Genomic DNA, 17,039 nt, shown 5'->3' with positions numbered 1-17,039 from the left:
CCTCCAGTTCACCTAACAACCCTCAGTACCAACTATCTATCTATCTATCTATCTATCTATATATATATATATATTTTTTTTTTCATACTATTCGCCATTTCCCGCGATAGCGAGGTAGCGTTAAGAACAGAGGACTGGGCCTTTGAGGGAATATCCTCACCTGGCCCCCTTCTCTGTTCCTTCTTTGGAAAAATTAAAAAAAAAAAACGAGAGGGGAGGATTTCCAGCCCCCCGCTCCCTTCCCTTTTAGTCGCCTTCTACGACACGCAGGGAATACGTGGGAAGTATTCTTTCTCCCCTATCCCCAGGGAATATATATATATATATATATAAACACACACAGACACCCATACATGTATATATACATACATACACTTACACAAACATATACATATATGCACATGTACATATTCATCCTTGCTCGCCTTCATCCATTTCCGTCGCTACCGTGTGGTTTACTCTGTAATTTAGAGAGCCTCACTTGCTCTAGGCCTCTCCAGACCCCAGCCCCCGAGTCTGTAGGGTGTACGCTGGGCTGGAAGGGGTTGTGAAGCTGCTCACGCCAAGTCTATCCTGTTACTTATATTTGTCAGGAAGGCTTTTGAAGTGAGTATTATCTCTTATCTAAACACGCCTATGAAATCACTTGCCCGTGACAGACAGGCTTTTATAAGCATTCCTAACAGGAATTTTATTGACACCCTTTATGAGAATGTTTTGGTATATATATATATATATATATATATATATATATATATATATATATATATATATATATATATATATATATGATAAAAATGGTGTGTGTGTGTGAAGTTGTTTGGCTGAAAATATGAGCTTTCAGTGAATGACTGAATCACGCACCCTCAGCCCGAAGGTGTGTGTGTGTGTGTGTGTGTGTGTGTGTGTGTGTGTGTGTGTAGAATATCTTACAGATCTCTCGCATGAAGGACTGTGTCAGGCACATCATAAATCACAGATCCCCCGCTGGAGGACTTGATAGATTGGAGGAGGGTTTAGTTGTGGGAATGGATGGCGTCGAGGAGGACAGCACCAACAGTAGTGGCAGTAGTAGTGAGCGTGTTGGTACGAGACATAGTCTTTGAGGGTAATTACCACGGCAGGAGGACCCTGGTATGATGGTGAGGAGGGAGGGAGGGAGGAGGAGGAGGTCGTCCCCCTGCCGCTGTCGTCGTCGGCTCCCCTCCTCCTCTTCCTCCTCCTCCCCTCCTTCTTCAGCAGGAACCCCGAGCTCCTCTCTCTGATCTCCTGGACTACTGAGGTATATAGACCCATGATTTATCTCATCTGTTTACCTGTTTACCTGTCGTCGTCGGCCTCCTCCTCCTCCTCCTCCTCCTCCTGCAGCAGGAACACTGAGGTCCTCTCTCTGATCTGATCTCCTCTGTTTACCTGACTTTATTATCATTATTCCCCTCGTCCACCTCTCATTATGGCCAGCAGGGCGCGACAGTCCGGGAGGTGTGGGCTTGTGTGTCTTGAAGCCTTGTCTCTCGGGCGACGCGACGCGACGCGATGCTCCTGACGCCCTCAGCATTTTCCTACTTGGAGTTTGATATGTTTTTTCTCCTTTCTTGCAGGAGTGCGGGCGGCGTGGGCGTGTTAGAGATGGAGGGCGGGGCGTTCTAGTGCCGCCCTGGAGACCACGCCAGCAGCAGCAGACCCTTGCCAGTGGTGTCACAGTGAGCGGTTCTCAGTGCCGTGGGGGCCGGGCAAGGGCCTCCAGGGCTGCCCACAGTGTCGTGCTAAAGTGTGGTGGTGGCCATTGTGGTGGTGGCAGTGTGGTGGTGGCAGTGTTGGTGGTGACAGTGTGGTGCGCGAGTGTGGTGGTGCGTGCAAGGAGCAGTGATGCACCGACATGATGTGTGAGCAATGCCGCCTCGGGGAGGAGGGGGACGCAGGCGACCCCTCCAGTCCCGCTGCCCCCGTGCCGCCCTGCCCCTGTTGCTGCTGCTGCTGCTGCCGGGGACACCGACGGGACGTGGCAGCGCCGCCCCAACTGCTCCTCACCGCCAGAAGAGCAGGGGCGAGAGTGGCAAGTGCAGTGGGCAGTGCCAGTGGCCAGTGTGGCACCGCCACAGTTGGTGCTAGAACAGTGAGGGCCCCGGGCAGGACTCAGACGTGGCCGACCATGCTAGCGCTCCTGCTGGCTCTCGTCCTGTGCCCCGCCACTTGCGAGTACGTGCGGGAGTTCGAAGTATCGGAGGGCGTGGCCATAGGGACCAACATCGGTTACATCGGCGACAGTAACCCCGGGCAGCCGGAGCCGCCGCCGCCGCCATACCTGATAGTGCCGGTGCCGGGCAGTGCCGTAGACTCAGACCTCAGGATCGAGGAGGACACTGGCGAGATCAAGACCAAGGTCGTGCTGGACCGCGAACTGAGGTCCTCTTACTCCCTGGTAGCCATCCCACACTCGGGCGAGAATATCCGAGTTCTCATCAAGGTGAAGGACGAGAACGACAACGCCCCAGCCTTCCCTTCAGCCGTCATGAACATCGAATTCCCAGAGAACACCCCGCGGGACGTCAAGCGCACGCTGGCGCCGGCCCGCGACAAAGACCTCGGCATCTTCAACACTCAGCGTTATCGTATTGTGTCCGGTAATGTCAACAATGCTTTCCGCCTCTCCTCGCACCGCGAGAGAGACAGCGTCCTCTACCTCGACCTGCAGATCAACGGTTTCCTGGACCGTGAGACCACGGCGTTCTATTCGCTGTTGATTGAGGCGTGGGACGGTGGCTCGCCTCCCCTGAAGGGATCCATGACAGTCAACATCACCATTCAGGACGTCAACGACAACCAACCCATCTTCAACCAGAGTCGCTACTTCGCCACGGTGCCGGAGAACGCCACGATCGGCACGTCGGTTCTTCAGGTCTTGGCTACCGACACGGACGCCGGTGACAACGGCCGGATCACCTACTCCATCAACCGTCGCCAGAGCGACCGTGAAAACATGTTCCAGATCGACCCTAAGTCAGGGGTCATCTCCGTCAACCGGCCTCTGGACTTCGAGACGAAGGAGGTCCACGAGCTGGTGGTGGTGGCCCGCGACAACGGCGACCAGCCCCAGGAGACCACCGCCTTCGTGTCCATCCGCGTCATCGATGTTAACGACAACCAGCCCACCATCAACCTCATCTTCCTGTCGGACGACGCGACGCCCAAGATATCCGAGGACGCGCAGCCCGGCGAGTTCGTGGCGCGCATCTCCGTGAACGACCCTGACTCGAAAGAGGAATATGCCAACGTGAGCGTGACCCTGGAGGGTGGGGAGGGCCACTTCGACCTGACTACCCAAGACAGCATCATCTACCTGATGGTGGTGTCGCGGCCGCTGGACCGGGAGCTGAAGCCCAACTACACGCTGGTGGTGTTCGCCACGGACATGGGCAACCCGCCGCTCCACGCTTCGCGCAAGTTCGACTTGCAAGTGACGGACATGAACGATAATGCCCCCGAGTTCGACCAGACTGTGTACTACGCCAATGTGCTGGAGGTGGCAGACCCGGGCACCTCTGTGTTCCAGCTGTCGGCGCTGGATCGAGACGAAGGGAACAATTCCGTGATCACGTACTCGATTCGAGACACACCAGAGACTCACTCGGACTGGTTCCAGATCGACTCTCGGACGGGGCTGATCACGACGCGGACGCACGTGGACTGCGAGACGGAGCCGGTGCCTCAGATAACCGTCATAGCCACGGACGCTGGGTCGCCGGCACTCTCGTCGTCCGCCACCGTTAAGGTCACCATCCGCGACGTGAACGACAACGAACCCATCTTCGACCAGAGCTTCTACAACGTCTCCGTCCAGGAGTCGGAGGCCGTGGCCAACTGCATATTAAAGGTAAGACTTCCATTGTATGATACAACGAGACGTGGACGGGGTGACCCCGACCGTCCGTACGGCCGTGAGGTGCTAAAGTGTGGCGGACGGACGGCGGCGGTAGTGGCTCTCTCTCGGACAGCCGTGTCTGGGGCCGGTATTGGAGGAGCAGTGGGGTGGGGGGGTTCAGCCATCCCGTGTGGGAGGCATTGCTCCTTCCTCACCCCCCTCACACACACACACACACACACACACACACACACACACACCCAGAGTGCCAGCCAGGGGCGCCCCCATAGCCATGGCCGGTACCCGGCAAGGGGCTTTTGGAAGATCCCGGTAAATTAAGTAGCCAGAGGAGCCGTGGTAGGTCGTCCCCCGGAGTCCGACAGTGGAGGCCCCCGGAGTAATCGGTCACGCTTCCCTCTGAGCAAATTACAAATGTAATCTCTCGGGTCATCATTACTTTGCCGGGAGATTACGGTGGAATGGTTAAAGGCCAGATGTTCGTACCCTAGGGTGACCATAGTTTCATATGGCTGTTTAGTGAAGTCATTCTTTCCGTTGGTATTATTGATGACATCGGCGGAGTCAAAGGTATCCAGGGTGCGTTGCGGGAGGCGGGGCTTGTGGCAGGTCGGTCGGTGATTGGTGGAGGCGTCGTGTCACATCGCCAGGGGGGCGGCCGACATCCCGCTCGGCGCTGCCTACCTCCCCTTTCCACAATGGATCGTCCAATACCTTACAGATTTCGCTCTTAAATCACGCCGGCATAAGGCAGGTGCTTCGGGTATGGCGCGGGAGGGAGGGAGAGGAGGGGGGGTAATGGGCGGCGGCGGTCGTAAATATGTGCGTCATGATGGAGGGCAGGAGAGCGGGAGGAGAGGAGAGAGAGAGGAGGCCACCTCGCCCCGCCACCACCACCGGCAGCACCAGACCCGTCTTTGTTGGGGCGCGCGGGGGGGACCCGCCGTCACGAGCACGCTGTAATATTGAGTGTTTACAAACTACCGACATGAGGGACGCACGGCACCCGGTCCTCCGCCTCCTCCTCCCGCCGCCGCCGACCCCCACACCCAGCTCCTGCCCGGCTCCCCTGAGGGAGGGACTCTAACACCACCCATGTCCCAAACCAACCAATACCCATAACACTCCCTCGTCCTTCCTCGTTCTTCCCACCGCCGGTCATTTACGGAGTTCTGATCTCTCTCTCTCTCTCTCTCTCTCTCTCTCTCTCTCTCTCTCTCTCTCTCTCCCCGCCGACCTCACGTCCTACCCTTCCGACTCGAGATTCCTCCTGCTGCCCCCCCTCTCCCCCTCCCTCACCACCAACCCTCCCCCGGGCGCCACCCGTCGCACCCCGCCCGCCCGCCAGAGAGAGAGAGAGAGAGAGAGAGAGAGAGAGAGAGAGAGAGAGAGAGAGAGAGAGAGAGAGAGCGCTGCTGCTGCTGCTGCCCGACGACGCCCGCCGCCCTCCCTCCCTCCACCCTGTAACGAAAACGTTACTGCCAATTTATCAGTGACACGTGACGACTTCTTCTCTCAGGGGGTTATCATCACATTTTCCCCCCAGCGTGTCCGGACGCGCCCCGCCAGCGCCTCGCAGGAGATGCCTGTGCCAACTCAGGAGACACTGTGCCGTAGCGGCGGCGGCGCCGCTGACGACGCCCCCCGTGTCACCTCTGGCTTAGCCGTCATGCAGCGTAGAGCATGACCCTTCCAGGAGGATTTACCATAGCTCCTTTTTCCTCGGTTTCCCCATCATCAGGTGTTAGTTACTTTTGGTCACAAACATGGCAGTTGAGCACCTCTTCCCATTAATAGTGTGAGTGTGATGATAGCCTTATTACCTTGGGGTCAGAATTGTTTACTAGGAGTCGCATGACCGCTCATGCTATTTTCTCATGATATTCTTTTTTTTTTTTTCTTAGCTTCTGTAGGATTTCAGAAGCACCTGTCACAGTCCCCCCCTAATGACACTTTGCAAATCCAATCAAGAAGTGTTTAGCATACACTCATAGGAGCGCTTATCACGACCAACCGACCAGCCTCCTCCTCCCCATGGCACTTGTGTGTCTGCCCTGTGGCTGAGTCTGTCGTGGCTTTCATGCACCTAGCGCGTCTCATGGCCTCCCCCTTTCTGTATGCTATTCATCACGACTCTCTCAAGTGCTTTCGATCTATGCTTTGAAGTTCTGTCTATCGTGAACGTCACACTGCAAGCCCTGCCTGCTTGATTAAACACCTTCCACACCTCATTTATACAGGAGGGACGCCAGCATTGGTGAGCGCAAGTAGTGTGTGTGTGTGTGTGTGTGTCTTCCGTACTGTACACCATCATGTTCGCTATGGGAGATGGACGCCATCATACAGACTCTCATCTTCCACTACGGACTTATTTTTCGCCTCGCCCTTGACACTCGGCCGACCGTATTGTGACACGAAGCTAAGTGGGTCAGATCAGAGGGGCGCCCCCTGGTGCAGTGGGGGAAACAAAAGATAAGAAGCAGCACAGAAGGCGCTGCCCCTACAACAGAGGGATATGGGAAGGAGAGATAACAAAAGAGTCAGCAGACAAACAAATACAAAATACAAACAAACAATAGGCATCCTCCGACGGAGAGAGAGATAAAGCAAACAAAACAAAAAAAGAGGCGAGAGAGACGTAACAAAAATCCTACGATGAGAGAGAGAGAGAGAGAGAGAGAGAGAGAGAGAGAGAGAGAGAGAGAGAGAGAGAGAGAGAGAGCTCTGTGCCATCACATATGTTCAAGACACAGGTGTCAGAATCATATACCCTTCAGGATGGAACTGTCCCATCATTTACCACACTCGAGGGAGGTGGGGGGGACTAACGTGTGCTCAAAAGGGATACAGTACAATTGTAGGGAGGCTTCTGATAATGCATTACTGAGAGTTGTTCTCCTTTTTTCTGTGCATGATACACGTTGCTATATATATATATATATATATATATATATATATATATATATATATATATATATATATATATAATGTATTATTTTTTTATTATACTTATTCGCTGTCTCCCGCGTTAGCGAGGTAGCGTAAGGAAACAAACGAAAGAACGGCCCAACCCACCCACATACACATGTCTATACATAAACGCCCACACACGCACATATACATACCTATAAATTTCAACGTATACATGCATATACATACACAGACCTATGTACATGTTCATACATGCTGCCTTCATCCATTCTCGTCGCCACTCTGCCACTTATGAAATGGCACCCCCCTCCCCCCATGCGCGCGCTCGAGGTAACGCTAGGAAGAGACAACAAAGGCCAGATTCGTTCACACTCAGTCTCTAGCTGTCATGTATAATGCACCGAAACCACGGCTCCTTTCCACATCCAGGCCCCAAAAAACTTTCCATAGTTTACCACCATAAGCTTCACATGCCCTGGTTCAATCCATTGACAGCATGTCGAACCCGGTATACCACATCGTTCCAATTCACTCTATTTCTTGCACGCCTTTCACCCTCCTGTATGTTCAGGCCTCGATCGCTCAAAATCTTTTTCACTTCATCCTTCCACCTCCAATTTGGTCTCCCACTTCTCGTTCCCTCCACTTCTGATACATATATCTTCTTTGTCAATTTTTCCTCATTCATTCTCTCCTTGTGACCAAATCATTTCAGTACATCCTCTTCTGCTCTCTCAACCACACTCATTTTACTACCACACATCTCTCTAACCCTTTCATTACATACTCGATCAAACCACCTCACACCAGATATTGTCTTCAAACATTTCATTTCCCACACATCCAACCTCCTCCGCAAAACCCTATCTATAGCCCATGCCTTGCAACCATATACATCGTTGGAACCACTATTCCTTCAAACATACCCATTTTTGCTCTCCGAGATAACGTTCTCGCCTTCCACACATTCTTTAACGCTCTCAGAAACTTCGCCCACTCCACACCCCGTGACTCACTTCCGCTTCCATGGTTCCATCCTCTGCCAAATCCACTCCCAGATATCTAAAACACTTCACTTCCTCCAGTTTTTCTCCATTCAAACTTACCTCCCAATTGACTTGTCCTTCAACCCTACTGTACCTAATAACCTTGCTCTTATTCACATTTACTCTCAGCTTTCTTCTTTCACATACTTTACCAAGTTCAGTCACCAACTTCTGCAGTTTCTCACATCAATCATCCACCAGCGCTGTATCATCAGCGAACAGCAACTGACTCACTTCCCAAGCCCTCTCATCCACAACAGACTGCATACTTGCCCCTCTCTTCAAAAGTCTTGCATTCATCTCCCTAACAACCCCATCCATAAACAGATTAGAGAACCATGGAGACACCACGCACCCCTGCCGCAAACCGACATTCACTGGGAACCAATCATTTTCCTCTCTTCCTACTCGTACACATGCCTTACATCCTCGATAAAAACTTTTCACTGCTTCTAGCAACTTACCTATATATATATATATATATATATATATATATATATATATATATATATATATATATATATATATATATATATATATTTTTTTTTTTTTTTTCATACTATTCGCCATTTCCCGCGATAGCGAGGTAGCATTAAGAACAGAGGACTGGGCCTTTGAGGGAATATCCTCACCTGGCCCCCTTCTCTGTTCCTTCTTTTGGAAAATTAAAAAAAAAAAAAAAAAAAAAAAAAAAAAAAAAAACGAGAGGGGAGGATTTCCAGCCCATATATATATATATATATATATATATATATATATATATATATATATATATATATATATATGTCTATATATATATTCATTTATTTATTTATGCTTGGGGGGAGTGGGTTGTCATTTCATGGGTGGCGGGGTGGCGACGGGAATGAATGAAGGCAGCAAGTATGAATTATGTACATGTGTGTATACGTATATGTCTGTGTATGTATATACATGTGTGTGTGCGGGTGGGTTGGGCCATTCTTTCGTCTGTTACCTTTGCGCTACCTTGCTAACGCGGGAGACAGCAAGAAAGTATAATAGATGTAAATGATATATAAGTTGATTTATACTTTGATCAACGGGTCTATATATATATATATATATATATATATATATATATATATATATATATATATATATATATATATATATATATTTGGGTGTCCCCAAAAAATGTACTCACTTTTTGACACACTATAACTCACTGAACAGTCGGATCTGAAAGAAGAAAAAAAAATGAATGAGTTGTAGGGTGTCAAAAAGTGAATACGTATTTTGGGGACACCCAAATATATATATATATATATATATATATATATATATATATATATATATATATATATATATTATCCCTGGGGATAGGGGAGAATGAATACTTCCCACGTATTCCCTGCGTGTCTTAGAAGGCGACTAAAAGGGGAGGGAGCGTGGGGCTGGAAATCCTCCCCTCTCTTTTTTTTTTTTTTTAATTTACCAAAAGAAGGAACAGAGAAGGGGGCTAGGTGAGGATATTCCCTCAAAGGCCCAGTCCTCTGTTCTTAATGCTACCTCGCTAACGCGGGAAATGACAAATAGTTTGAAAGAAAGAAAAGATATATATATATATATATATATATATATATATATATATATATATATATATATATATATATATATATATGTTTATCCCTGGGGATAGGGGATTAAGAATACTTCCCACGTATTCCCTGCGTGTCGTAGAAGGCGACTAAAAGGGGAGGGAGCGGGGGGCTGGAAATCCTCCCCTCTCGTTTTTTTTTTTTTTTTAATTTTCCAAAAGAAGGAACGGAGAATTGGGCCAGGTGAGGGTGTTCCATCAAAGGCCCAGTCCTCTGTTCTTAGTGCTACCTCGCTAACGCGGGAAATGGCGAATAGTTTAAAAAAAAATATATATATATATATATATATATATATATATATATATATATATATATATATATATATGGGGTGTTCGTTCTCAGAGTGAATTATTAAGTTGAGGATATCAGACCAGCACTCCAGGAATCACAGATGAAGATAGCAGACCAGTGCTACAAATATCACAGATGAAGATAGCAGACCAGTGCTACAAATATCACAGATGAAGATATCAGACCAGTGCTACAAATATCACATATGAAGATAGCAGACCATTGCTACAAATATCACATGAAGATAGCAGACCAGTGCTACAAATATCACAGATGAAGATAGCAGACCAGTGCTACAAATATCACAGGTAAAGATAGCAGACCAGTGCTACAAATATTACAGATGAAGATAGCAGACCAGTGCTACAAATATCACATATGAAGATATCAGACCAGTGCTACAAATATCACAGATGAAGATAGCAGACCAGTGCTACAAATATCACAGATGAAGATAGCAGACCAGTGCTACAAATATCACAGGTGAAGATAGCAGACCAGTGCTACAAATATCACAGATGAAGATAGCAGACCAGTGCTACAAATATCACAGATGAAGATAGCAGACCAGTACTACAAATATCACATATGAAGATAGCAGACCAGTGGTACAAATATCACATATGAAGATAGCAGACCAGTGCTGCGAATATCACATATGAAGATAGCAGACCAGTGCTACAAATATCACATATGAAGGTAGCAGACCAGTGCTACAAATATCACATATGAAGATAGCAGACCAGTGCTACAAATATCACATATGAAGATAGCAGACCAGTGCTACAAATATCACATATGAAGATAGTAGACCAGTACAATATTATAGATGAAGATATCAGAGCAGCAGCGGTCCAGGAGATCGCACTGAAGATGGTGTCGGGTTGAGAACTATATTATACACCACCTGCCTCTTTTGTCGTACACAAACGACTCATAATTGCTTCTTCCTGACTGCCCACGATTCACTTAACCACTTCTTTTTACGTGCCTTGGGTAGTTAGACCTCCTTCTCTCTTTGCTTGTCAGGGGCAAAGTGTTGGTTCCTCTTTGGCCACACATGGGTCTTCATATGGTCTGCCTCGGAAGATGGTCCGTGGAGGGTCCGTCTCGAAGTGTCTTCGTGTGGTTCGTGTATTTGTCCTCTACAGTCCTCATGTGTCTGTAGGTGGGTTATTAACCTTGTCCAATATACAAATTTAAGTTTAATATATCTTTTATTACCAGGATATGATATATATATATATATATATATATATATATATATATATATATATATATATATATATATATATATATATATCCCTGGGGATAGGGGAGAAAGAATACTTCCCACGTATTCCCTGCGTGTCGTAGAAGGCGACTAAAAGGGGAGGGAGCGGGGGGCTGGAAATCCTCCCCTCTCACTTTTTTTTTTTTTTTTCCAAAAGAGGGAACAGAGAAGGGGCCCAGGTGAGGATATTCCCTCAAGGGCCTAGTCCTCTGTTCTCAACGCTACCTCGCTAATGCGGGAAATGGCGAATAGTATGAAAGAAAGAAAGATATATATTCCTATGAGTCCACGGGGAAAATGAAACACGACAAGTTCCCAAGTGCACTTTCGTGTAATAATCACACCATCAGGGGAGACACAAGAGAGAAATATAACAGTCAGTTGATATACATCGAAGAGATGATGTGATTATAACACGAAAGTGCACTTGGGAACTTTTCGTGTTTCATTTTCCCCGTGGACTCATAGGAATATCTTGATCACGCGCAAATTGTGATCCTTTACAATATATATATATATATATATATATATATATATATATATATATATATATATATATATATATATATATATATATGTATATATATATATATATATATATATATATATATATATATATATATATATATATATATATATATATATATATATGAGTGCGGAAAGATTGACCAAGAGGATATATGTGTCGGAGGTGGAGGGAACGAGGAGAAGTGGGAGACCAAATTGGAGGTGGAAAGATGGAGTGAAAAAGATTTTGTGTGATCGGGGCCTGAACATGCAGGAGGGTGAAAGGCGGGCAAGGAATAGAGTGAATTGGATCGATGTGGTATACCGGGGTTGACGTGCTGTCAGTGGATTGAATCAGGGCATGTGAAGCGTCTAGGGTAAAGCATGGAAAGGTCTGTGGGGCCTGGATGTGGAAAGGGAGCTGTGGTTTCGGGCATTATTGCGTGACAGCTGGAGACTGAGTGTGAACGAATGGGGCCTTTGTTGTCTTTTCCTAGCGCTACCTCGCACACATGAGGGGGGAGGGGGATGGTATTCCATGTGTGGCGAGGTGGCGATGGGAATGAAGAGGGGCAGACAGTGTGAATTGTGTGCATGGGTATATATGTATGTGTCTGTGTGTGTATATATATATATGTACATTGAGATTTATAGGTATGTATATTTGCGTGTGTGTGTGTACATTGTGTATGGGGGTGGGTTGGGCCATTTCTTTCGTCTGTTTCCTTGCGCTACCTCGCAAACGCGGGAGACAGCGACAAAGGAAAAGAAAATATATATATATATATATATATATATATATATATATATATATATATATATATATATATATATATATCACATAAGTGATAGAAATTATAGTTTCTTTTCTGTCTTATGATGAATGTTACCTCCTCCTCTTCAGTGTGTATACAAATGGTGTTATCACTGACAGAAGATTTGTTCTTCTGAGTTATATACGCATGCGTGTTGGCTCTTAACTACAAATCTTTTCTTTGGAGTTCTTTGCAGTGGGATTATCCATCTGTCGCAGACCATCTTAACTTTTTTTTTTTTTTTTTTTGAGATGTTACAGATCACAGTTTTGATGGTCTTTTTTCAGTGTCAGATTCCTGTGTTATTCATTGTCTCGTAGTGTCTTGGCCGTCGGGGTTAGGTGGGTACTGTCTCGCTCTCTCCGACATGTTTGTTGTCTCTGATGTCTCTCCAGGGTTATGGGCGATAGATATGGTTGTGCGGAGGAGGGTGGATGTGTTGGAAATGAGATGTTTGAGGACAATATGTGGTGTGATGTGGTTTGATCGAGTAAGTAATGAAAGGGTAAGAGAGATGTGTGGTAATAAAAAGAGTGTGGTTGAGAGCGCAGAAGAGGGTGTATTGAAATGGTTTGGTCACATGGAGAGAATGAGTGAGGAGAGATTGACAAAGAGGATATATGTGTCAGAGGTGGAGAAAACGAAGATAAATAGGAGGCCAAACTGGAGGTGGAAGGATGGAGTAAAAAAGATTCTGAGCGATCGGGGCCTGAGCATACAGGAGGGTGAAAGGCGTGCAAGGAATAGAGTGAATTGGAAGGATGTGGTATCCCGGGATCGACGTTCTGTCAATGGATTGAACCAGGGTATGTGAAGCATCTGGGATAAACCATGGAAAGTTTTGTGGGGCCTGGATGTGGAAAGGGAGCTGTGGTTTCGGTCCATTACACATGGCAGCTAGAGTCTGAGTGTGGACGAATGTGGCCTTTGTTGTATATATGTATATGTTTGTGTTTGTATATGTATGTATACGTTGAAATGTATAGGTATGTATATGTGCGTGTGTGGACGTTTTTGTATATACATGTGTATGTGAGTGGGTTGGTCCACTCGTTCGTCTTTTTCCTTGCGCTACCTCTCTAACGCGGGAGACAGCGACAAAGTATAATAAATGAATAAGTGAGTGTGTGTGTGTGTATATATATATATATATATATATATATATATATATATATATATATATATATATATATATATATATATATATATATATGTTATCCCAGGGGATAGGGGAGAAGGAATACTTCCCAGGTATTCCCTGCGTGTCGTACAAGGCGACTAAAAGGGGAGGGAGCGGGTGGCTGCAATTCCTCTCCTCCCGTTTTTCAATCTTTCAAAAGAAGGAACAGAGAAGGGGGCCAAGTGAGGATATTCCCTCAAAGGCTCAATCCTCTGTTCTTAGCGCAACCTCGCTAACGCAGGAAATGGCATATATATATATATATATATATATATATATATATATATATATATATATATATATATATATATATATATATATATATTTTTTTTTTTTTTTTTTTTTTTTCTTTTTTTCTTTCTTTTAAACTATTCGCCATTTCTAGCGTTAGCGAGGTAGCGTTAAGAACAGAGGACTGGGCCTTTTTTGGGATATCCTTACCTGGCCCCCTCTGTTCCTTCTTTTGGAAAATTAAAAAAAAAAAAACGAGAGGGGAGGATTTCCAGCACCCCGCTCCCTCCCCTTTTAGTCGCCTTCTACGACACGCAGGGAATACGTGGGAAGTATTCTTAATCCCCTATCCCCAGGGATATATATATATATATATATATATATATATATATATATATATATATATATATATATATATATATATATATATATATATTTATTTATTTATTTATGTATTTATTTATATCGAGATGGTTTAAAGGACTGAGGTGGTTATGGGATGGGAATGGAGGGAAGAAAGTGTTGGATAGGGTGGATAGAGACGGCAGTACTTGGGGATAGAGGATTGGAACACACAGGAATACCAGGTAACGGGATCGTATGCGCCTGGTCTATATAGATGGAGACGGAAGTGTGATGGTCATAGTGTGAAGGAATCTGAGATGGAGTGAGAGGTGGGGGTGTTTCTCAGCGTGAGGACATTTTGTTATTGTAGTTTTGTGTGCATGGTTGAGGAGAATGTTTACACACACACACACACACACACACACACACACACACACCTGGCTTAGGCTGGTATATATATATATATATATATATATATATATATATATATATATATATATATATATATATATATATATATATATAACGAATCCCACATAAATCTGGTCTTACATAATTGGCCGTATAATGTGTGTCAGTGTATGTAAATGCTATACACGAGGAGAGAGGGGAAAGTGACACTTACGATGATGGACGATAGAGACGAGATTGTGGTAATGATGCACTGTATTGTACCAGCAATACGTCATCCGCCTCGTAATTGGTCAGGCGCCTGATAGGGTCGTTCGGGTGGTGATGAGGAAGCATCGCCGGTTAATTGGTCATGTTGCAATGATCTGTGGTCGCGTGTGAAAAGTGAACTGGAAAACTAAATGTGCCAGCGGTAAGATGTAGTCTACACACACACACACACACACACACACACACACACATATATATATATATATATATATATATATATATATATATATATATATATATATATATATATATATATATATATATATATATATATATATATATATAAATATTCCTTAGATACAGCTACGTCTCTTGTTGTATATCAACTAGCTGTTCTGTTTCTTTCTTGTGTCTCCCCTGATGATGTGATTATTTCACGAAAGTGCACTTGGGAGCTTGTGTTTCATTTCCCCGTGGACTCATAGGAACATATATATACATAAATAAATGAATATATATATATATATATATATATATATATATATATATATATATATATATATATATATATATATATATATAAGCTCGCATGCATAAATTTGTTCATGATATAATGGACCATGAATACAAACTAGACCTATTGTTTGGTGCGCGCGCATGTGTGTGTGTGTGTGTGTGTGTGTGTGTGTGTGTGTGTGTGTGTGTTAGGATTAATATTGTCTTCCCCTTATCCAGATATATGATAATCCAACTGGGCGTGTGGTTAAGTGTGTCTTTGAGGTTATCATTAGCGTGTGAGGGCGATTAGGGAGATGACATGACCTGATTAGAGTGATCAGTGTGTAGAGGAAAGAGACATGATGGTGGTAGAGTGGTTAGTGTGGCGGGGAGAGTGACATGATGGTGGTAGAGTGATCATTGTGTAGGGGAGAGTAACATGATGGTGGTAGAGTGATCAGTGTGTAGGGGAGAGTGACATGAGTGAGGTAGAGTGGTTAGTGTGTAGGGGAGAGTGACATGAGTGAGATAGAGTGGTTAGTGTGGCGGGGAGAGTGACATGAGTGAGGTAGAGTGGTTAGTGTGTAGGGGAGAGTGACATGAGTGAGGTAGAGTGGTTAATGTGTAGAGGAAAGAGACATGAGTGGGTAGAGTGGTTAGTGTGTAGGGGAGAGTGACATGAGTGAGGTAGAGTTTTTAGTGTGTAGGGGAGCGTGACATGAGTGAGATAGTGTGTGATTAGTGTGTGATTTGAGTTTGACAGAGTGATGGGCGAGATAGATAGATAGATAGATAGAGATAGATAGATAGATAGATAGATAGAGATAGAGAGAGAGAGAGAGAGAGAGAGAGAGAGAGAGTGTACAACATGGTGGGTGTGGCAGAGTGGCTGTCGTGTGAGGGAGATAGACATGACCAGGTCAGTGTTGTCACCGTGTGAGTGACCTGACCTGCTGATCAGCGAGGGCGAATGACCATGGTGGAGAGGTAGACCAGGGCGAGGACGAACGAGACGAACGAGGTAGAATGACACTTGAGATGGACTGATCAGAGCAGCCCGAAGAAGAGAGGAGGGGTTGGTTGTGTGGGGGTGTGTGTGGGGGGGTTATATAAGACATGACCCGCAGGGGGGAGTGGGGGGGTAGAGGTAGAGCGATCCAGCCTGCGAGGTAGAGTGAGGACGACAGAGGCAGCAGCAGGACGACGAGGTGAGGGTGGAGGAGGGCAGAGCGAGGTAGAATGACACGAGCGTGTGTGTGTGTGTGTGGTGGAGGGGGTTGAGAGGGGGAGGTGAGTGTGTGTGTGTGTGTGTGTGTGTGTGTGACGGTGGCGGAGCGTGGGGGAAGGGGGAGCGCGCGCGCGCGGGGCCCCTGCGTAGCACAGTTGCCCGCTCATATTTTCCCGTAATAGCACATAATTTGAATACGTCTGTGTTTATGACACGTGGCCCAGGTGCTAATCACCCGATTGAGTTTACCGGCACTAGCATCGCCTCCCGCTCTCTCTCTCTCTCTCTCTCTCTCTCTCTCTCTCTCTCTCTCTCTCTCTCTCTCTCTCTCTCTCTCTCTCTCTCTCTCTCTCGCTTGGGAGAGAGAGAGAGAGAGAGAGAGAGAGAGAGAGAGAGAGAGAGAGAGAGAGAGAGAGAGAGGGAAAAAGCACGGAACGAAGGAAGGAGGAGGAGGAGGAGGAGGGGAAGATGATGATGATGGAGGAGGGAGGGGCGCGCTCGGCGGCCCGTCACTGTCTTAACTTGCGTAGTGGTGAAGGGGGGTGAAGGAGGTATAGTACGTTCCAGTTCAGTG

General features: G+C 46.2%; 1 protein-coding gene across 1 annotated transcript in view; it reads left to right on the top strand.

The window, feature by feature from the left end:
- Positions 1 to 17,039, top strand: part of ds (dachsous cadherin-related 1) — a 594,485-nt gene that overhangs the window by 72,711 nt on the left and 504,735 nt on the right. Inside the window, 1 exon segment of the mRNA XM_071682733.1 lies at positions 1,602 to 3,874. Within this exon segment, the coding sequence (XP_071538834.1) occupies positions 1,880 to 3,874 (1,995 nt within the window). The 5' untranslated portion in view covers positions 1,602 to 1,879.

This window comes from Panulirus ornatus, chromosome 34 (genome assembly GCF_036320965.1).
Source record: "Panulirus ornatus isolate Po-2019 chromosome 34, ASM3632096v1, whole genome shotgun sequence".
NCBI classification, from domain to species: Eukaryota; Metazoa; Arthropoda; class Malacostraca; order Decapoda; family Palinuridae; genus Panulirus; species Panulirus ornatus.
The sequence above is the reverse complement of the archived record's forward strand: the minus strand, read 5'-3'. Positions and strand labels throughout refer to the sequence as shown.